General features: G+C 39.5%; 1 protein-coding gene across 1 annotated transcript; it reads left to right on the top strand.

The window, feature by feature from the left end:
- Positions 1 to 9,266: 9,266 nt before the first annotated feature.
- LOC307172126 (uncharacterized protein) lies at positions 9,267 to 11,403 on the top strand. Its single transcript, XM_079894198.1, has 2 exons — positions 9,267 to 10,260; positions 10,472 to 11,403. Exons 1-2 carry the CDS (start codon positions 9,994 to 9,996, stop codon positions 10,841 to 10,843), a joined length of 639 nt encoding a protein of 212 aa, XP_079750324.1. The 5' UTR covers positions 9,267 to 9,993; the 3' UTR covers positions 10,844 to 11,403.
- The last annotated feature ends 12,642 nt before the right edge of the window (positions 11,404 to 24,045 follow it).

Below are 24,045 nucleotides of genomic sequence, written 5' to 3'. Positions count from 1 at the left end.
AAGCCAGAGCCCGATAAGCCAGTGGCTGGATCATATCTGAAGGCGAAGCGCCCAGACTCGATGGCTCGACCTGACAGAGGTTTATGTGAGGAAATTTGCTCAATTCTTGCTTTGTGTAGGTCGCTGTAAAAACAGCGTTTGGGTGCAGGGGTGCGTGACAAATGACGGGCCCATGTTGTGCATTTAGCACTACTCCAACTGCCTGAACTGAAGAGGGGGCTGTGAGAGACACTCGAGCGATCTTCAGGTGTGGTCCGGCCGAAGCGGGACATGAACCCCTCTTTTCCCCGGCTAGGACGGCTTCTTAGGCTCGTAGTCCAGTGTGAGCTTTGGACGAGATCCTTGGCGCTTGGGGAGTGGGTAGTGCTTTGCTGGCTTGTAGCGCGGGCCGGTCTCAGCCGCTGGGCGGGGCTGGAAAACCTGTGGTGCTGGTTTCTCTGGCTGCGGCGCACTCTAAGGGCACTGTGAAGCCGAACGGGAGCACTTCGCTAGGAAGTGCTTCATTGCATTGGAAGCTTTCTGAGCCTCTGTGAAGCGCTCTGCAAAGCCTCTGTCGGAAGGGCCAAAGAAACCTGTCGTGGAGACCATTGAGAGTCGAGGAAGGCGGTCCTGTCGAGTCCCAGTTCGTCGACAGCATGAGTGACAACGCGGAGAAGCTCAGCGTTAATACTTGCTCTGGTGCCGATTCTTTCGGTCTGAGAAGGAGGGGCGGGGTCCACGGAGCCCGACCAATCCTCACACTCAGACGCCGTCACAGAAACTGCGTCATCCAGGTCCTCTGCAGATCCACCGAGTACAGCCGCTTGGAGAGAGGGGCATTGGTCACTCTTTGTGAATAATACAGGAGAAGTATAAGAAGGTGAAGGTGAGGCACGCGGGGAGGGACCCGGTGTGCAGGCGCTCAGATCACCGCGCTCGTGGATCCTCTGCTTGCGCTGCTTCCTACGGGGCTCTATGGGCGGAAGATGGGTGGGCCCGCTCTCTGAAGTAGTGAGAGCGAGCCTGAATCGAAGCGCCAATACGTGCATGCTGTCGCATTAAAGGCAGCTGCCTTTAGCGAGTGCTGCCTCGGCGTGCTCAGGACCGAGGCAGACAGCACACTGGGTATGACCGTCCGACCCATGAAGGGGAATCCTGCAGAATTCTCAGATGGGGAGTGGTATTTGAAACAACGCGTTCTGCTCTTTTAGATAGAAAGCTTGTAAAGGATATCTCGTCGGATGTCACAGGGAAACGATCAGCTTGGGCGAGGAATGACGGCGCTGAAGCTGGTCCACTGAAGGGGTGCTCGACGGCGAGAAGGCTTAGAAAGACTCGAGAAAGACGAGGTGAGATACAGAGCTCGAACTGAAGGAGATTAAATCTGTCATATGGCGAGTTTTCTCTGAATTTATACTCTTCAGCCATGCCTATTTTGGCGCTCCGATTGGACCGCTCATCTCTGCAACTCGCCATAGGTTTGTGCAGTTGCTGCAGCACAGCCAATCAGCTTGCTAGCGCTCGAGCTATGATGCTCTAGCTGTGCAGCTGCAATGCGTTTTAAAATAAAGGCTTCAATAATTCTCGAGAAATGAGATTCCCATAGCGTTTGCAATGCAGTACGGGTGAACTATCCTTTTAAACCCTTGGGGTCGGCAATCATGCCGGCGTGATCTGCTCTTTTTTTCATATCAGTGTAAAAGAGATTTAAAATACTCTGTTGATTTTGATTTTACATACTTGTGTTGTACATCATTCAAAACTGTTAAATGTCTTCTTGTATTTGTGTGCACTCATAAAACAAAATGTGTTTTTCGTAAAACAAAGAAAATAAACATGATGCGCATTCTGCCGTCTCTCTCAATGTGAAACTCATTCTGAAACGCGACATCAAATGACCTGTAACTCAGCGAATGTTTGTCACACAGACTTGAAACGCATGTCTATACAACGCTTGGAGTCTCTATTTTTAAAGTATGTAAATTATATAAAAAAACAAATATTCTCTGTTTAAGCAATCCGTATGAAAGCAGCGGCATGTAGTTTCTCAAACGCGTCCTCATTAACTCTATTGTGACCACGCCCACGCGCGCATGAGCGATTGACATGCTAATGATCCACACGGAGAAACGCAGACCTGTACACACCCTCATTACCTCAAAACAAAGAATTAGAGACTTAGGTAACTTACTCCTCTGCTTTTTATAATTCTCGAGAAAGGAGTTTCCCATAACGTTTGCAACGCAGTACGAGAGAACCTTTCTTGTAAGGGTACATGGGCTAATTTTCATTTTTGGGTGAACTATCCCTTTAAAATGCTTTCTCAATGGATCTGCCAGCTCTGTGTAGTAATGTTGTTGCGTGATCGAGATCGGCTCACGAGTAAACCGCTGTTTAGTATTGCTCCGAGCGGATAAACTGTTTGCGCTGCACAGCTCAAAAAGTAGCTTGGTTTCATTCTGCTTTCGTTTGCTGTGTGATGTTTCCCGTATGCAGCAGAAATGGCAGCTCTCTCTTAAAAAAGGTCGCAAGATGTGACTATTTAGTCTTAGTCTAGAGCCCTGTATAGTGCTGTATTTCTGCTTTACATGAGCGCCACCTACTGTCAGAGAGCGAATTTGTGTTTTTTTTTCATTGATCTGAACTGACAAATTAGACATTCATGTTGGTTCAACACAAGTTAATAGATATCAATCAATCGACAAAGTGTCCAGTGCTCACCACACACCAGCTATAGGTGGAGAGGAGATAATTGGCTATAGGGTGATTGTGTGCCTAACTTACACAGAAGAGACTTTGTTGCTCAGCACATGAAAATAAACTACTTACCGTGATCTCAGACTGTGATGATGTAATTTCTCTACTGCATGGATCTTCATGTGTAGCTTTACGTGAGTTTTGTTCGACTTCTCTCTGCTGTGGATCTTCTTATGTTTTTTCAGAGATGATGATTGACTGAATCTCTTGTCACAGTGTGAACACTTGTAAGGTTTTTCTCCAGTGTGAATCCTCTCATGTCTTTGCAGATGTCCTGACTGACTGAATCTCTTGTCACAGTGTGAACACTTGTAAGGTTTTTCTCCAGTGTGAATCCTCTCATGTCTTTGCAGATCTGCTGGCTCACTGAATCTCTTGTCACAGTGTGAACACATGTAAGGTTTTTCTTCAGTGTGGATCCTCTCATGTGCTTGAAGATGTTCTGACCGACTGAATCTCTTGTCGCAGTGTGAACACTTGAAAGGTTTTTCTCCAGTGTGGATCCTCTCATGTCTTTGCAGAACTACTGACTGACTGAATCTCTTGTCACAGTGTGAACACTTGTAAGGTTTTTCTCCAGTGTGAATTCTCTCATGTGTTTTCAGAGATGATGACTGACTGAATCTCTTGTCGCAGTGTGAACACATGTAAGGTTTTTCTCCAGTGTGGATCATCTCATGTGCTTTAAGATGTTCTGACCGACTGAATCTCTTGTCACAGTGTGAACACATGTAATGTTTTTCTCCAGTGTGAATTCTCTGGTGCAGTTTTAAACTGTTCGCTGCAGTAAAAGTCTTCTCACACTCAAAGCACATGTACTCTCTTACACCAGTGTGAGTTTTCTCATGTTTATGTAAAGTGTTCCACCGTGAAAAACTCTTTCCACACACAGAACATGAATACGGCTTCTCCTTCGTATGAATTCTCAGGTGTGCCTTCAAGACTGATGCATGACGAAAAGTTTTGCCGCATTGATCACATGAGAACGTCTTCTCTCCGGTGTGAACTCTGATGTGACTTTTAAGATGATGTTTATTTGAGAAATGCTTCCCACATTGATCACATGAGAACGGCTTCTCTCCAGTGTGGATCCTCATGTGTTGATTACGATTTGTTATTTGTGTGAAACTCTTCCCGCACTGATCACATGTGAACGGCTTCTCTCCGGTGTGGATCCTCATGTGAATCTCAAGACCTCGTTTGGTTGTGAGACTCTTTCCACACTGAGTGCAGGTCAAAGACTTATTGGCTCTTCTTTTCTTTGAAAATGTCTGTTTAGTCTTTGAACGACGAAAAGGTTTTCCTCCGGGTTTGACATGATGTTCCTCCTCCACTTCACTCAGTTCTTCACTCTCATCGCTCTCTTCCATCAGGTCTGACATGAAAGAAAAAATATTCAATTTAATTTTCAGTACATCAAAGAGAGAAATATAAAGTCAAAGGACATGAAAGTGGGCCCTGATGTAATCGTAGAAAGTAGACAACTGCTCTAAAATATTATGATAATTTGATGCCTTTTTATAAATTGATCATATGTCCTTGAAACTTTCCAAAAATGAGGAAAATTTATCTTCCAGTTACTATTTTTTAAACATTATAGGCACAAATCCCTTGCTTCTTTAGCAGTAACTATTAAATATGTTTGATCAATGACACAATTATCGAAAATATTAACATTAAAATATACAATTCTGCCATATTTTGACACCAACTTTGAGATTGATATTATATTTTACTAAAAACGTATTAATTATTAATGGCCGTTCACACTAGACCTTTCCTTGCACTGACTTCCATTCATGCGCATGTGAAAGTGGGACACCAGAAACACAAGCTCAAGTGAATTACCCTGTGAAAAATAACAAGCGTTTAGCATTCAGGTGGAGTGGATTATTTTTTTATTATTATTATTATTATTATTAGGCTATTTGTTATATGTTGAACTTGTGTTTGTAAAAAAGCTGCTGCAGAATGTGACGTCATTTCACAACCGTTGCCGTGTCTGTAGAAACTTCACAAGCTCAAAGTGTGGAGTAGTCATAACTTTAACTGGCTTTAAATAAGGGCTCGAGACTAATGGCGTCCTATCGTCCTGGGGACGATAGAAAATGTGTTTAGGGCGAACAGAAATATTCTCCAGGACGCTTACAGGACGAAAGACATGTTTGTATGTGTGTTCATTTATTACTAGCCTATTAGGGTAATTTGCTTAGAAAATGGACAATTTAACCAACCAAGCGCTGACCAGAGCCGGACAGTAACTGAGTACATTTACTTGAGTACAGTACTTAAGTACAATTTTGAGGGATCTGTACTTTACTCAAGTATCATTTTTGGGGAGTACTCATGACTTTACTCAAGTACATTTGAGAGGCAAATATTGTACTCTTTACTCCACTACATTTCTATCCATAACTGTGAGTACCCGTTACTACTACTACTTCTAAAAAAAAAAAAAAAAAAAAAAAAAAAAAACACCAAGGAAAAAAGAAACATCTCGGAAACCCTCTCAAATGTGATTGGATTGTGCAGGCACCACTGATTGGGACAGCCTATCAGCAATCACCTTCAGCTTTCCGCCAAAGTCAACTCCATGGTCAGATTTAGATAAAAGACAAAACCATGGACGAAACTATGGATGAAGACACAGCAGGTCCATCCCGGGAACGATATTTTTTTTTCCCAGGATGGTAGGGGAAGACTCATGAATATTCATTAGGTAAGTCATCCCTGATTGGTCTTAACCCCAGTGACGGGTAGGTTTAGGGGTGGGGTTAGGGGTAGGTCCCTGATCAGACCAATCAGGGATGACTTCCTTAATGAATATTCATGAGTCTTCCCCTACCATCCTGGGAAAAAAAATATTGCATCCCGGGAATGTGCCAACACGTGGCCCCACCTTGCCAGACTATTTCAATTTTCTGAACAAGTTAATGATAGTTTTCGCTTCGAGTGTTTGCTGTGTTTACCAATGTAAGCACTGTAGCAGTAGAATGCAATATTTAGAAAATGTACTCTTGTACTCTTGATACTCAAGTACTTTTAAAAACAAGTACTTTAGTACTTTTACTTAAGTAGACATCTGACTGTAGTACTTTTACTTGTACTTGAGTAAAATTTAGCAAGGGGTATCTGTATCACATGGAACGCGATCGCGCTCATTACCTCAACAACAAAACACTTCACTTCACTTTTCGTCGAGTTTGAAAGACGTGCCTGAGCTTACATTGGATTTAGGCTACATCAGAAGAAGAAGAACGCGATTTGAAGACAAGAAAGATGTAAGGTAAGAAATTCTTACATATTAGTTTGTTATTGTTGCATAAATGTCATGTTGCAGTTGAACTGTTGCTAGATATATGGGGAATATTATAATATTTAGACCCGTGTTTACTGTTACTGTGTTTGTGGATATCTGCTCAAACGTAGATCTATGGTAACCATAATGTTTTATATTTGAGCGCGATCGCGTTTGAATGTATCATATTTTGCTGCGCGATCGCGTATGAATGTACTGTATCATATTTTGGATGAAAGCAAAACGCACCAAACGGCTTCATGTTTTTATTATTATCTCATTTCATATCATCATAACGGATGGAGTGGCTCAGTCAGTGACACACCTGAATGAATGGCTCATAATGCAGAGTCATTATGCAGAGTGGGTGGGACATTGTATTCTCAGGTGTAAACCACTCCTTGTTCAGGCCCCCTCGCATATTGGCTTTCCAAGCAAAACCTGTTTTACATCAATTTAAATCAATGTATTGTTTTATGTGAACGATAAAGCAAGACTATTTTCACATAATTTTGAAGCCAGAACTCGAAGGAACAACATCCATTAGTCAAAAGTCTTATTGACACATATTTATTATGAGTTTTGTGGTCTTATTTCAGCAACTTTCATTTTTATTTTTTTCAATAACCACGCATAAACATTATTCTCTTAAAAATTAAAAAATATACATGCATGGTGATCACATATTTTGGTAGCCCTGTTTGTGCTATATAGAGTGAATTTACACCTTTGCCATTAACATGTTTATAAATAACTGAAAAAAGCACAAATGTCAGAGCATGTCAGAACACCTCCAGGGCCCAGAAAACCGCTCAGACTCCAGAAGGTTAACGTTAAACCTTTAAAATATTCAGAATGAGTTCGGATCCCCTTTATTACATTTCTACCTACTAAACAAATCAATAATTTGAGACAAAATTATGATTTAAAAAGGAGTTTATTGATTTAAAAACTATTGTATTGCTTCCGCTAAAGAAAATAGTGCGCTCCGTCTCTATGGTTAGAATCCTGTGTTCATGGCAACGCTCTGTTTTTCATGGCAACGGTGTTAGCAGCGGTCTGTTATCAAGAAATAAAATAGTGTGTGCGTAGAAAGAATTCGTCCACACGCCGCTCCAAAAAAAAACAATAAAAATAACAACAAAAAATGCTGAGCGGAAGTCCACCGTCTAGACAGGCTTTTTGTGTTAAATTATATTTCCTGTCGCTGCACAGGCTCTTTTATTGTACATAACAGCTTATGTCTCGATGACCAGTCCGTTGCATTACGATTAAAAGCAGTATCAATAAAGTAAAAAATGTGATGTGCAGTCAAGCTCGAGTCCTAAATCAGAATTTGAAAACCAGACACGTTTAACATTTGCATTCAACAAAAATCATTCAACAAGTGTATTTTGTCAGGTAATTATGACATTTAACCAATGTTTGAGATATGTGAAACACTTTTTTTACTGAAATGTTTATCAGTAATAATCTCAGTAATAATGTGTTATTTTAAAAAATATATATAATTTTTGACTAAAACTAGACTAAAATATATTGAGTTCTTTTTTGACTAAAACTAGGCTAAAATTAAAAGACTTTTAGTCGACTAAAACTTGACTAAGATACCTTGAGTTTTCTTTTGACTAAAACTAGACTAAAATGACGAGACTTTTAGTCGACTAAAACTTGACTAACAAAAATAGATATGTGAATGACTAAATATGACTAAAACTAACAAGGACATTTGGCACAAGACTAAGACTAAATTAAAAATAGGTGACGAAATTAACACTATTGAGCACCAAGACGGCCCTGCATCTCCTCCATCGAACCCGAGTAGGACTACAATCCTCGAGTTTGATGCGAGTACAATTTAAATAGATTTTTTAATTTGTATTAGTCATTGGATTGAAACAGTCTGCTAACTGCTTGCTACTAACCTACTAACGTTAGCTAGCTAACGGGCGCTATCCCGGCTATGTGAGTGTGTATATTAGCTAAAGCATACATTTAGATTTCAATATATTTGTGGTCTTTTTTCTTAGTCAGTCTAATTTAGGGTGACCAGACTTTCACGTTTTGTGGGGACATTCTCAGTTATTGGTTCAGTGTTCATTTCGTCGACGAATAATTTCTGCACATTTGTACTGTAACGTGCTGATCTACCCAGCCGCACACGGGTTGACATGCGCTGCATGTCTCATAAAACATTAAAAAATGTAAAAGTCTGGGAGAATGAATAGAGCAGACATCTGAATAAGAGTGACGACGCCAAAAAAAAGCTCTATTCGGTACGGTTTTCTGTGCGCACACACCCGACCCGAAGCGTGCAGATAGACACCTATACAGCGCGTGAGTACTGAATTGAGCTCTTTCGTGTCTGAATGGACCAAAACACACAACATTATGGCAAAATGTCAGTTTTGGAGAGTATTCACGTAAACTATGTTGGTTATGTCTTAAACAGTTTTGAGTGTATTGGATGTGCATCAGTGCATTTGGATCCGCATGTCATTGGACATGATCCGATGTCTTAAAGTGACAGTGGGTAATAAACCTAATGCGGTCTGTGTCCTAAATATTGATCAAGCAACAAAAGAAAAAGAGAAAAGCATTCACTGCTCATTAATAGCTTTAAAATGGATTCATTATATTTAATTCATACAAATAAATATGTCTGTTCTACTTTAGGAAAAGTGGTTTTATTTAATTTTAATATTTTTTAAGTCACAGTAGTTAAATCTGTATCTGTATTGCATGTTCAAACTTTGAAATCATTTATATTAACAGGCGTTTTCTCTGGAAGTATGTGGGTTTGGAAATTTTTGAGAAATTCTAAATGAATGCATTACAATTGAACTAAACCCATTATAGGCCTGAAGCCTGCCAGCATGAGCTATGAATTTGAATCAATTAATGAAGCTATGAATCAATTAATTTTCTTCTTCTTTATGGCTATGCAACGAAACAGATAAGAAAATTTCTTCCTGAATGGAAAAAGTGCTATTCGTTCATTGAATATGATGAACCTGCACAACTGATGTACTGCAAAACATGCAGGAGCTGCCCAGCTCAGGCCATGGGGTAACTGGACAGAAAGTCAGAGTGAGGAGCATCAAAGAGCATGCAGCCACGATTGCACACAAATCAGCTGATGATGCCCTACAAGCAAGAGCTCACCCAGAAAGAGGAGCACTAGTGGCACTTTTTGACAAAATGGATGCAGCAATACAGGAAAAGATGGTGAAACTCTTCAACATAGCCTACTTCATTGCCAAAGAGGAGGCGGCCTTCACCATGTTCCCCAAGCTGGTGGCTCTTCATCACACCAATGGCCTGGACCTCGGCAATACATATAGCAATGACCAGGCATGCCGCATGTTCATCACAGTCATCGGTATGACTTTCATTGAGGAGCTTCAGGAAAAGTTGCGATCAGCCAGGTTCTTTTCTATCGTGTCTGACTCTTCAGTTGACCGATCAGTGCAGGACCAGGAGCTAATCTATTGCGTCTACCTCCAGAATGGCAAACCAGTGAACCAGCTTATCCAGATTGTTGCCCTGGACCATGCCCATAGCCAGGGCATTTTGGATGCCATTCTGGCTGGACTGTTGAAGGTTGGAGTGTGTGAGGAGTACCTGAAAAAATGTCTGGTTGGGTTTGGGTGTGATGGTGCTGCCGTAATGCTGGGTGTGAACAACGGAGTGACCGCCAGACTTCAGCGTTTGTGCCCGTCCATTGTCTCAATCTGGTGTGTGGCTCATCGTCTAGAGCTAGCTGCTCTAGACTGTGTCAAACAGGTTCCTCAGCTGCAAGCAAACACTAAGTGCCATCCACAAGCACTACACCTGCTCTGCGAAGGCCTCACGGGAGCTTCAAGAGATCAGCAAGGCGATGGAGATCTCAATTGTGAGGCCAGGCAACATTGAAGGTACTCGCTGGCTACCACACGTCACATGCATTGGAGGCATTGATGAGGAACTACAGGCCCATCTTGGTACACTTTGAGAACCATGCCAGTGACCCTAATGACAGGGAAGCAAGTGCAGCCATGAAGGGGAGAGCAAAGCTTGTGCAGCACACCCTGAAACAGTACAATATGCTGCTATTCATCCACCTCATGCTGGATGTCTTGCAAGAACTGAAGCACCTCAGCCTCCTGTTCCAGCAAGAAGGCCTCACATTGCAGATGGTCTCAGATGGACTGCAGACAACATCCCTGGCTCTTGTGGCCATGCAGGTGAGAATTCTTTTTTAGATTTGGCATTATTAGGTGCTAAATGTCGGGTGGAAAACCTTATTTGTCATTGACCCATATACATACATATTTACCTATGTTATAATTATATAATTCTATTTAATATTGTCACAGCTCAACATTTGTATGGGTTATTTTAGTAATTAAAATGACTAAAATGTTCTTTACCTCTTTTCTTCTTTTTAAACTGTAGACAAACCCAGGCCCAAGGCTACACCAGTTCATGGATGAGGTTGGGGCTGGAAGTACCTGTCAGGGTGTCCAGATCAGCAGGACCATTGCTGATGACGACAACTTCAAAAACCTCAAGCTTCGCCTCACCAACAGCTTCTGTGAGTTTGTGTCAGAGCGTTTCAAAAGTCTGGAGACCGGCGTTCTGAAGGCAACCTCCACACTCTTTGACCTGTCCAACTGGCCAGAAGACACTACTGATCTGGCAACATTTGGCACAGCTGAGATTAATGCCTTCATGGAGCATTTCCATCCCATACTTGGCTTAACCTTAAGATTCTTGTTTCCCGTCACTACAGGCACCTTGATTCCCAGGTGCTGTGGCAGCGGCTGATTCAGGGTGCCATTGGAAGGAATGGCCAGTTTCAGCACATGCAGGTGGTAGCAGAGATCAGCCTTTTCCTCCCCATGAGCTCCTCTTGCTGTGAGCGTGGCTTCTCCAGCATGAAGAGGATCAAGTCAGACTGGAGGTCCTGCCTGTCCAATGAGATGCTCAACAGCCGCCTCCAAATCTCTGTTCATGGCCCTCCTGCACAACACTATGACTCTGTGAAAGCAGTGACCAAGTGGAGTAGTGGCTTCAGGGTACGAAGACCTCAGTACAAAGACTGAGACGGAGACACAGAAATTCCCCCAAATTCTGCGTTCTAGAGAAGTCATATTACACTTTTTAAAGCCCTTTCTCTTAATAACACGTTTCCAGATGATCAGCTATGACACAGTACCACTTGAGATATGTAGTTACCAGTATTTATTTGTTAATGTTTAATCCAACCAACTCATGTTTTATGAGCTCAACGTTTTGAGCTCTATGTATTTTTCCCGTATATGTAATTTTCGTATATGTAAAAAAATAAAAATGAAAAAAATAAAAGATTTGTTCTGCATGAATACAAAAAAGCATTTAACTCTTGTTATTTTTTATTAAATCAGTTTTTTTTTTTTTTTACCTGTTTACAGATAACTACTTTGAATAGAGCTAAATAAATATAATAATATATATCATAAACATTTTAATGGTGTTTTTTTTAAGTGACTAACAACTAACAACTATGGATGATAATAACAAAGTACAGAAACAACATGTTTATTTTGGGACGGTTGACATTCACCTTAGGACAGTTCAAATTGTTTTTCAGGACGGTTCCAGGACGGAGGTGAAAAAAGTTAGTCCGGAGCCCTGCTTTAAATGAACTATTTTATTATCTTTATCTGTGTCCTACATGTTTAACACAACCCTGTTACTCCTGACATGATTTCCCTCCTTTTAAAAACAGAGCATTTCTTAAAACTGTGACACACAGGAAGTGAAATCATCTGGGCTCTTTCTACTGCATGATGGGAAGACAAGAAAATAATATCAATCCATTGTCTCAGTTTTTACACAAACTGTAGCATTGATTGTATTCATCAACCCTGTTACCAAAGTTATGTAAGAAGAATATCTATAACTATGAATAACTTGTATGATATTTAACAAATACAACTTTATCAGTAACTTGGTGTTTACTGACTATGTAAAATAAAACAGTTAAAATAGTATTTAGCTTGATCTGATGTTGACAATCAATATAAAATTCTCAAACCTCCCTTTACTGACCATTTGTTGAAAAAACAAAAAAAACAGCAGGGCTCCAGACTGTGACCAATTGGTCGCATTTTGCTACCATTTTTCCTGCAGGTGTGACAAATATACATTTAGGAATATTTACAATGAATGCAAACAAAATGAAAGTGGAACGAAAATGTGTTACTCATTTATGCTTCACGGATCGTTTATAAGTTCAAAACCAATCATAAACAGCGCAGCGCCCCAAACTTGCCAGTCGCGGGCCGATCTCGATCACACAACACTGTTACTAGGAGATCCAGACTCTGGAGATCCAGTGAAGAAATCCATTGAATTCGCCTCAGAATTAATAACATCATCGCTGCGAGATCCAGTGAGAAACATTTCAATTCGACGCAGAGTTCTGTTATAAACCTAGCCTGGTTCTTAAACCTAGCCTTCATTTCATTTGTACAGAGAGTCTGGCCTCTCTCCATTGACAAGCGTTAACTTCCTTGTAGGCGGGTATTCTGTTGAAGTTTAAAACTATTGGATCTGCCATAACCAATCGCTAACCTTTGACCGTGACGTAACCCAACAACTCAAACTAGCGCACGACCTCAACGTCATCGTTCTCAGCCACTCCTTCTGTTCGCTGATTGGACCGCCAAAAAATGATCAGAGAAAACTAAATACACCACATCCCAGACGTAGTACTGAAGGGAAATAAAATTGAGCGGAAGTACGCAGGAGGGCGGAGCCAGGCTATTATAACCCATAGATATCAGATCAAACAGCGCTGACGTGTAAACCAGGAGAAACACTTAGAGAAGGCTTTCAGTCCACAAATTAACAACATTCATCACCATGGATTTAGGCTAATGTAGTAACTCTAACCATAACTATGGTATTGTGACAGAAATAGTCAAACGCTTACAAGTACTAAACATCTTTTTCCAGCACTTCAAATCTATAATATCATATATAAATGTTATTTTATATAAATGTATGTTCAAGAATTTGTCAGTATTACAGTTATTTTGGGGGAAATTTGAATAATTGTATTGCAAACTGATTTAAGGTGTGCCCCTGAATTTTGTGCTTCTAAAATTTTCAGTCAGAGGCTCCAGCGCTCCTAGTCAAAAAGGTTAGTCTGGAGCCCTGCCCAGAACATTCTGTACCATTTCATAGTTAAACTGTTTATCTAAATGTGATGAAGTGCTTGAATGTTTCTAACATGAATGTTCTTCAGCATCATGAATGAATGAAGAATAAACACCAACCTCTTTGTTCTTCAGGATCTTCAGTGTGTTTCATTCTGCAGGGTTCTGGACCACTACTGTTCTCACTGTCCTCTTTAAGTGTCAATTTACAGGAGATCTGAAGACATCAGCATAATAAATGAGGTGGAAACAGGAACTACTGATGTAAAATAAAGGGTATTTCAGTAGATGTGTTAATATTGATGAGCCTCAGATAGGGCTGCATGATTAATCGCAATTTCCATGTAATTGCACTTAAATCGAGATGGCTTATCACGATTTTAAAATCGCAAAGGCTGCAGTTATTTTTTATGCGCAGTTTGCCATTGATGTACAGCTCTGTAAACGCTGCTCACTCTGAAAGCACTATGCCGGGACGATTGAAACGCGAGACGGATAAATCATTGAGATTTCCTTGAAAACCACTCACATCAACATGCCAAATTTCGTCAGCACGTACAGCACGCAATGCCTACCAGACCCGCGAAAACATTTCTTCTTTACGTCATGCCGTTTTAAAGTTAGAGCCGGAAAGTTGTTTTTGAGTGCGGTTAGTGAATTCTTGCGTGCGGTACTTTTTTTTACTGACAAGTTGTATCTATTGTTTCATGTGCCATTGTAATGATAATACGGAAGGTGTATTAGTACTACAACACACCCTTAAATATCAGAGTTTTTTAGTTTAAGGACAAAACAGGTTTAACTGGCAGGAGGCGCTGTCGGGACGGTTGAAACAAGTGTTAAACCTGGTCATAGGAAAACTCATTTTCTTCATAATAACAGGCAATTCAACTAGCAAACACACAATATGACTCAAGGACGAAATATAAGAAAATTAATTGTAAATGGATTTGTCTGTCTTCATCAAAATACTTCACTTCATCGTTTCCACTGAGCGGTACGGGACGGTACAGTACGGTTCAGGTCGGTAAACCATGATCCGGCTAGCGTTTCCACTGCCAACAGTACCCTTACTTGAGAGGCGTGGTGTTTGCCGGAAAGAAGCGATCGACGTCATTTTCATGCGAATAAGAAAGCCATAGTAAACAACAATGGATGACATACAGCAGATCTTGTTCTTGCTTCTCGACATGTTTGTCACAAGCGCAGATATCAGGCGTTTCTCAATACCAAGTACGCAAAGTTCGGACATGCCAAGTCCGACTTAGGAGAAGGACTTCTACTCCGCTCAGCTACTTTATGTACATTTTAGGCAACAATTAAACGAAAGTGTTATAAAACACCACTCTGCCTCTTTTCGTTTTCATTCAAATAAATTTTAAACATTACAGGCACACAAATGTGGTTCAGGCAATGCGTATTGATTATATTCACAGCATATAGGTCAATGACGTGACGGGTCATTTTTTTGTCCAAAGGCCTTAATAATAAAAAAAAAAAACACATATATGACATCCAAAGTATGTAAGGTAGTACAACTTTATCTCTTTTACTGAATCCAAAAGCTAGACTATTAATTATATTTTACTACATATAAAGGTATTTTTAAGATTTTGAAGTGTCTAAAGGTCATTCGGTTTAACTGTCCGAAGGCCAATACAGCAATTTCATTTGTGATTAAAATATCTTAAAATTTCATAAATTTGTATTTTTTTTTATTCTGGCATGATTTTATAACATTATATATCAACATAGTGCAAAATGGTATTGAAATTATGTGTATAAGTCGTTGCTTTGTTATGAGAAGAATGTCCGGAAAAATTATTTGGTGACAAATTTTGCCCATCTTGTAAAAAACGACAAAAAAAAAGAGTTAATTGATTGTACAGACCACAAAATCTTATTGTTAACACCTAGGTATCTTATTCATGCCACAAAATCTTACTGTTAACTGTGCAACTGCACAGGGCCTTGCGCCACTAGGGGGCCTCGCAATCCTGCTGATTTTTAGCGCAATTTTCCACCGGACAAAATTGCGATTGTTAACTCATGATTTCTGTTCTGTCTGTGCGCACCAATCTTGTACTTCTATCTACTCCTCAACCAGACCACCTAGAGACTTCGGGTTTTCGGCATTATGTTAAAGAAGGTCTAATCTCGGGAACGCACAAAAAAAATAAAAATAAAATAAAATAAAATTCCAGGAAAAGATTTACTCTTAGTGTTGTAATCCCATGACGTCAGAAAATTGCGCTAAAACACTCACTGAGTTTTTATTAGCCTACTACTTGTTTTTTTTTTTTTGAAATTTTTTTTTGTTTTTTTGTCCCCACCACTTTTTAAAACATCTCGCGACACGAATGTACCAATTCTACAAATAAATAAAACATCTCCAGTTAACTGGCAGAGTATTCATTTCGTTCTTTTTTTAAATAAGAGACGATCTAGCGCTGAAATGTGTTTTTTAAATCAAGGGATCAAAGTGCTCGTTGCCGCTGCCGCTCGTGTGCCTCGCGCACACTGTCTTCACTCGGACGCGCGCTTCAATCAGTTCCGGATACTCAAAACATAATGCACACAAACGTGTCCATGCTTGATATACAACCACTAATGAACATAATCGGTTTTGATGAAAAAAAAAACTATATGAGTGCGGATCTGAACCTAAAATCTCTGACACGCTAGACGAAAGTTCTACCTCTGGGCCATTCAGATACACATCAATAAAATAGCCGGATGTATGTATTCACATGAAAATTCTCGAGCTGACTTGATGTAGGCTAAAGCCACTCGTTGCACAGTTGATTTTTTTTCCCTCTGAAATAAATAGCAAAAAGTCATAGCTGAGACTATGCATAATTATGCTGTATTATTCTACTTGATAAAAACGTATTGCAGCGAGATTATGCGTGCAATAGAACTAACGTTAAAACAGCTACGTCCGTGTGACTGTTATTCATGCGCAATTGAGCATCCACATCAATGAGCAGGACCTCACATTTCAAGTTCGCACAGGGCCTCGCACCCCACCTGCGACGGTACTGAGTGTAGTGACCATACATTTAAACTGAATGTTTGATTTGAAGTGATAAGTACACAGGTTACTTTCTAAGAAAATGTATGCTTTATGTTGTATTAGAAAGGACTGTGGTATTAGAAAGGACTGTGGTAATACAGTTCATTTAAATGTTTTGAAAGGGAAATATATTAAAAGATGAATGTTACATGTTTAAAAGAGTAATCAACTTCAAATCAAAAGGGCTCAACTTAACTCTTGCAGAGATCAACTTAAAGTTCATGTTACTTAGAAATGTGTTTTATTGTGACCAAAAAACTTCTTCACCTAACTTAAAACATTATGTTGGATCAACTTAATTACTTGCATTCATGTTGAAAATTATTAAGTTCATGTTACTTAGAAATGTGTTTTATTGTGGCCTAAAAGGTAATTCACCATACTCAAAACATTGCTTTGAATTAATGTAGACTAAATCTGCCAGCAGTCTTAACTAAAAATTCTAGTGGAAAACATATTTTTTTTGTTGACCCAATGTTTTATTTTTTAGTACTCCAACACTGTAAAAAAATATTTTCATGATTTGTTAACACAACTTTTAATCTTTTGTCAAATCAACTTAGATAATTAATGTGGTTTAACTTACAAATGTAAGTTACCTGGTTGCCTTAAAATTTTGAGTTCATTTAAATTAAAAAATTTAGTTAATGCAACAAAGAGATTGGTCTAATAAATAGAAACTCAAAATATATGTTATCTGAACCACATTATCTAAGTTGATTTGACAAAAGATTATGGTTTAATAAATAGAACCTCAAAATATATGTTATCTGAAACCACATTAATTATCTAAGTTGATTTGACAAAAGATTAAAAGTTGTGATGACAAATCATGAAAATATTTTTTACAGTGAATGGAAGGGTACCCAAAAAGTAGTATGGTACGGCATTTTGGTACCATTCACAACTTTTGACAGTGGAATCGCAAATAACTGCATACACCACACTGTACTGTACCGTACCGCTCAGTGGAAACGAGCCATTAGAGCATGAAAATAAGCATTAGATGAATAACGTTAGGCTAGTTGGCGTTTAAACTGTTATGTTTCATCCGTCCCACCACTGTGGGCCGATTGAAACAAAGCACAACTACCGTTCAAAGTAAATTTTTACTTAAATCATTCTATATTTGTACCAAATAGCACATGATATTAAGTGAACACATGTGTGAGTTCAGGTTGTTGATAAAAAAAAAAAACCAAAAAAAACTCTATAACCTTCTTAGAAAACGACGTTTATCTGAAAAGTGTTTCAACTGTCCCAACTCTCCCCCACTATTCTTCCAGGTGTAAAACGCGATTCATTTTTATTAGCATTGCTTTAAAGGTGCTCTAGGTAACTTTTTAACCTTAACCGAACAGCTTCGGAGTCAGTGGAATGGTTATATTACTTATTTCGGGTTGAATGGTGGTGGTTTCGCACCCCCCTGGTGCCCGAGAGCGGAAAAAACTCACTTGCAACTTTGGGACGCGGGTCGGTGTCAGGAAGTATCGCGTGATATCAGGTCCCGCGATGTAACGAATTGCTTGACGGCACTGCACACGTACACGCCCCTATTCAAGCACCGGCGGGCTAGCTATAAGCAAAGGGCAACGATAGATTGAGTTATGGCTGAGGCTGAGCCTGTAAAAAAGAAGCAGAAAGCTAGGAAATCTTTGTCGGAGGACCAACGAAAGAGGAAACGGGAGACTGACCGAGCAAGAAGTCAGACTCGAGTAAATATATCGGACCGGCTTTTTCAGAATGGTGAGAACTGAGAGAAACAGAAGCCTGCAAAACGGATGCTGATCCTGCTGTTGCACTTGTAAGTTAAGTATCTTTGGAATAAACTGTGTTTAATATTTAAATTTCAAGTAATTGTGACCTCAGGATGTTTGCTATTCTGTAAAGGTTTTTATTATGATCGCGGTCTGTTAGGGGCTTACTAGTACGCTAGATACTATAACTTTGATGTTAGCATTGTCATTAGCAAACACGTTTGATTTCTGTAGTTGTTTGGCCGTTCCTCTGTCGGTTTTATTTGTGTAACTTACACTTTTATTTTATGTCACTAAGTCAACGCGTCTGATAGTAGGCAATATCAGACGCGCAAAATGTTGCACATATCATGATCGAGCTAGAAAAAACGTTCTGATGTTTTCTTAGACAAGCAAAGGTAAACCATCATTCTACCAGATGAACTTATAGACCTTGCTAATATAACTTTAGACAAATATTAGCCTCCGATATATATATTTTTTTTATGCTCATGCCCATTCTCCCAAAAACAAACAAACAAACAAACACGAAAGCAGTAGTTCGCCTCGTTCATATCGTTCGTTCCCGGTAAAAAATACTAGTATGCATGACAACACAATAAATAAAAAAATCGCCATCAGTTGGAAAGAAAGTATTGCTTTACTTGCCTCGGTAGACATAACTGGTTTTGAAATAGCCGGTTCCTCTGCTCAGCTAGGTTGACAGCTGATCAGCTGGGTTGCTCGTGGCAAGGGGGGAGGGACAACAGTTCGTTTTTACGACAGAGTGTTTGAAAGCATTATACTACCAGACACTAGGCGGAGCTCGTAGAGAAAAAACACTCAGACTTGCATAGTGTCCCTTTAATGTCTCACGTGGCTCATCTTAGGCTCAATGTAAAGCATTTAGCAGAATCTGTTCCAGTATGACACTTGAGATCGATTCACATTAATTCCCTCACAGATCTTATACTTTGACTTTTGACTTGACGAAACAATCACACAAACGAACACAAAATCGCTCAGGTCTGAATGAACTCAACTCAACATGTTCTCCTCATGCTCGCTGCTGCTGCACTAAATGTTTATTTCAGAAGGAAGACGCCAGAAAAGACGCACAAGTATCGCTGTGATCGATGAAAACAATACAGAAATGAGCCTGTCGCTTAATCAAACTGTATAAAGTGTGTGTGATGGTTGAGTAAATATGAGAAATACCGTGAACTGCTCTCCTCACCTCAGAAGACTCGACGCTGAAACTCTCAATGAGGGGAACTAGAGACGGCGCGAGCGAGCGGTGACGTCATCGGCCGCCAACTGTTGATGTTCGGAGACGCGCCTATGGTAAGCCGTATTAGCATTAAATACCCCTGGCTGTACTCGTGTAATTTAGTTTTGACTAGTCAAAATTCAAATTCCAAATATCTTAATTACAATTTTGACTTGTAGTAATTGGAATTAATATCTACAATGTGATTATGACTAATCAATATACATTCGAGATATCTACAATTTTATTTTGACTAGATATACATTCAAGATATCTTCAATGCTATTGTCTATAATGGATTTTGCACTACGCATTATTATGGCAAGCTGTTTTAGCATATAAAACTATGTTTTGACTATCCATAAATATATTATATTGGAGGCCGTAATGCCATTAGCCAAGGACTGAAAGGCACAATATGTCACTTTTTTGCTTTAAAAATAGCAAAAATCACTATATCTGTGTTATATATATATTTTTAGTTGTGTACATTATCCTGACTGTTTACAACAACTTTCAAACCAGGAGAAATTTGTAATTTAATTTGAAGACACGGACCGTTTCTATATTTCCGTTTTGTCGCCGTCAATGGCATCATATCCGCGTTGTCCCTGGTTTCCGCTCGTACTGCCATAGCAACCAGAGCCTACCTATCAACTTATCTCTGATAGTAACCAAGACTGATGTGGACAACTGTGTAGTTCACAATGTCTATCTGCACGCTGTTGTTGTTTCGTTCAAACATAATGGACCATGGCAAGCAGACTTTGGAGAACTAAAATGAGAATCAATATCAGCGCGGTGTTTTCGAGATGCCGAGAGCTCCCATAGACAGTATATAAACGAGAGCTCCACGTCCGAGACTTCGACCGCTCCTACATGTACTTTATTAAACAGGTGAGCACATTTACATAAAACTAATCAATGTTATATAGTTCAACAATGATAAAATGTTAGAATATGATCTGTATGTTATTCTAAAACATTCTAATGAAACACATAAATTTCAACACATTCAAATGCAGTTTAGTGTGCTAGTCAGGCCCGGCGCCACGAGGGGGCAAAAGGGGGCATTGCCCCCTCAGATCTGATTTGTGCCCCCTCAGTTTCATTTTTGTATTTATGGTTACAAATGAAATGTTTAACCTTTTGAGCGGTACAGTCCCATATATGGGATTTTTTTATTTCAGTGCCCCTGAGAGTACGGTCCCACATATGGGATTTAGAATGTTCGGTTACGTGACATAACTGCCAGATTCAAACTGTGCTTTCGCGCGTTGGCTGGCGCTGAGCCAGAGTCGGACGCGCTCAGCGCTGTCATATATCACAACTATGCAGTGTTTTCAACCTCACAATGTTTATTTTAGGTTTCAGACATTTAAATACACATTAAGCACTAGTAAAACAATACATTTGGAGTTTGTAAAATATACACTGATGTCTGTGGAAGCAGCAATAACAATCTATTCAAATATAATTTGCCGACGTGTGTTATTCATATCATATCAGACAAACACAGTGGAAGTAACTATAAAGTAGTTTACTCTATTCTTCTATTCCACTTGCTTGCATGTATTTCGGGAGAAATTGATGACTCACAGGATTCTCAGAACTGCGGCGCAAAGACACAGCCATCTCACGTTATAGGTCAAGATCAAGATTATTTATAAAGGTTTTTAAATGACCAAACACACTCACATACACATTTTTGAGAATCGGAATATCAGATAGTTGATGACATGGTAAGCAAGTTTGTGAGTATTTTGAATAAAAAAGGGAAAAGGAAATAAAAGCGATATATCCGCGGTGTGTCACGTGACAAATATGACGCGTTGCCATGGAAACATTAAGGGGGAACGTTCTAAATTCTAAAATAACAGTCGCCTTGAAAAAACTCAGAGTCAGTTAGAATATAAAAATTAAGCGTGAAAGGGTTAATATATGCATAATAAATTACGCTGGCTTATCTTTTTTTACTAAGCAAGTTATTCAGTGTGTATTGTTTCATTGATGGTATAAAGTTAAGCCCCCTTAATAATTTCACATGCCCCCTCAGTCATTTCATTCTGCAGCCGGGCCTGGTGCTAGTGTAATGTTAGACCAGGTGAAACAGCGCTGCGTTACCTCACAAGTTTAATTTGTCTAATAAACTGGCCTGTGAGTAGTAATTCTGCACTTGCGTGTAGTTCGGTAGAATGAAATGTCCATATTCCTTTTATATCCGCGGGACTCGCGTCGCGTGTGGAGCTGATAGCTGTCTCTTAGCAATTCCAACCTGCTTCATATCACAGTCATGATAAAAACATTGATGTATGTACTCACCCATAAACATTATTAGATCGGCCGGCTTGACGTTGATGACAAGATCCATAATTCTTAGCAAATGTTGTGTCATCAAACTACACCTTTGTTATTGTAAGAGGTTAGAGATCCCTAGCGGAGAAAAATTCCATACTGTATGTTGAAAATAACTTTTCTGTAGGAGGGATATCTATATGACCTCTTAAAAACTACAGACAAGTCTGATCTCACCTTGAGGAAATTGACTTTTGACGACTCGTGTACCTACCATTAACTCGCTCTCCAGATTCCTCTTATGATCGCCTACGGTTGCTATTTGGGATTGTTTGCTTGGCTGATGTTATTGTTTGACATGTGTTTATGTAAACAGCGTTTATATATCAATATATGCTTGGAAAAATTTTCTGATCTTTTGGCTGTTTTTTTTTTTCACTTTTCTTTGATTCTTTATTTTTTATATCTAGCATTATGAGTTTTCTGAATACGCTTTAGTATCAGTGCTCGTCTCTTTTCTGCCATTCTGTTAATTACCTTGTTAGTAAACCAATACATCACAAACAAAAGCAGAACATCTTGAATCTCCTCCATACTTATTATTAACATGTCGCTCAACGGATTACTGTCCGTCACAGACTGGGAGGAGCAGTCGCGTGCAGTTCTACGTCACCAGGCTAATTTGCATAATCTTCTCGGTACTTTAGACCACACTGTAAACGCAGAAAGAAACCGGTCTGGGGAAAAAAATGACTGGGAATAAAGATCCTGGGACAAATTCTTCTGGGTAATTTCAGTGGAAACGCGGCTTTAATTTGTGTTCTGAAAATGAACGAAAGTCTTACGGGGTTGAAACAACATGAGGGCGAGTTATTACTGAAGGAATTTTCATTTTTGGGTGAACTAACCCTTTAATAACGCTGGAACACAGACAACTAAAGCACATTTATCACCTGCAGCGCTTTGCTAGCTGGTTAATATAATTGACCAAACACTTCCTATATGAGATTTATCAGATCAACAAAATAAAAGTAAATCTTACAACTAACATCTGCACAAAAGGGCAAGAATGCACACAAGAACTCAACCGCTCTAGTCTGATGTATAACTGTCGTTGTGGATTCCCTTAACAGCGCACTGATACACGGGCAACTAAAGCACAGATCATTTACAACATTATAATCGATTACAATAGTTTTCTCATTATAATGCTAAGTATATGACAGATTGGCGCTGCACATTTTGCACTTAACTGTATTTCATGATCAAAGTGATTCCAGGGATCACTGCCTTTCAAATCCAGTTTCCCTTTATTTCACCGGTCTGGAAGGCGCGCAGTCTAACGCTGACCAATCAGATCTCAGGTACCACCCCCAAATGCTGCAATAACCAATCAGATCTCAGGTACCGCCCCTAAATGCTGCAATAACCAATCAGATCTCAGGTACCGCCCCCAAATGCTGCAATAACCAATCAGATCTCAGGTACCACCCCCAAATGCTGCAATAACCAATCAGATCTCAGGTACCGCCCCCAAATGCTGCAATAACCAATCAGATCTCAGGTACCACCCCCAAATGCTGCAATAACCAGTCAGATCTCAGGTACCACCCCCAAATGCTGCAATAACCAATCAGATCTCAGGTACCGCCCCCAAATGCTGCAATAACCAATCAGATCTCAGGTACCACCCCCAAATGCTGCAATAACCAGTCAGATCTCAGGTACCACCCCAAATGCTGCAATAACCAATCAGAAAAAATAGACAAATATATTTTTAAAGTCAGGGCTAACATCGCTTTTATGATCCATCATCGCTGTCATGAACGAGTACTCAAGTACTCCTGCCCATCCCTAGTTATTTTATAGTTGCAAAAAATAAATAAATTAAAAAGAACATGCCTAGAATTAAACATTCCTATTTAATTTTATTTTATTAATCAATAAATTCCACTAGAAACAAACCTTGTTGTATTATTTTAATTTAATACTGTGAAGCTGCTTTGATACAATCTGTATTGTGAAAAGCGCTATACAAATATACTTGACTTGACTTGACTAGAACATTATTATTTATTTCCCAAAACAATAACCAATCAGGAACCAAATACTAACGTTAGGGGAAGAAAGCAAACGTAATACTTGGCTTTCAGAAATGAAAATTATGAAATTATTCCTGATGCAAAGAAAATTGGACATGTAAGAGCCAAATGCTGCTTTGTATTCAGGTTGTAATTCCTTTTGTCTAGCACTGGATGGCGCATGTCTGTAAATTGGCCTCAGGTATAAAGGTAGCAAATACAGTTTTGTTGGCAGGTGTTTTTGCACGCGGCGCCTTGTATTTTTACACTGATGGGAACTGTTAAAGGCAGTGTGCTGTATTGGAATAAATGGACCACTTTGGATTTCAACGTCAACAAGTCTCTACATGTGTTTGTTTAGCACAG

Source organism: Squalius cephalus (assembly GCF_949319135.1).
Source record: "Squalius cephalus genome assembly, chromosome: 1".
Taxonomy (NCBI): Eukaryota; Metazoa; Chordata; class Actinopteri; order Cypriniformes; family Leuciscidae; genus Squalius; species Squalius cephalus.
This window is presented reverse-complemented; position numbering and strand designations above follow the sequence as displayed.

Coding starts and splice junctions, on each gene's coding strand:
- LOC307172126 (XM_079894198.1), top strand. CDS start 9,994: ATGAGGAACTACAGGCCCATCTTGGTACACTTTGAGAACCATGCCAGT. Junction 10,261..10,471: donor TGGCTCTTGTGGCCATGCAG/GTGAGAATTCTT, acceptor TTTAAACTGTAG/ACAAACCCAGGCCCAAGGCT.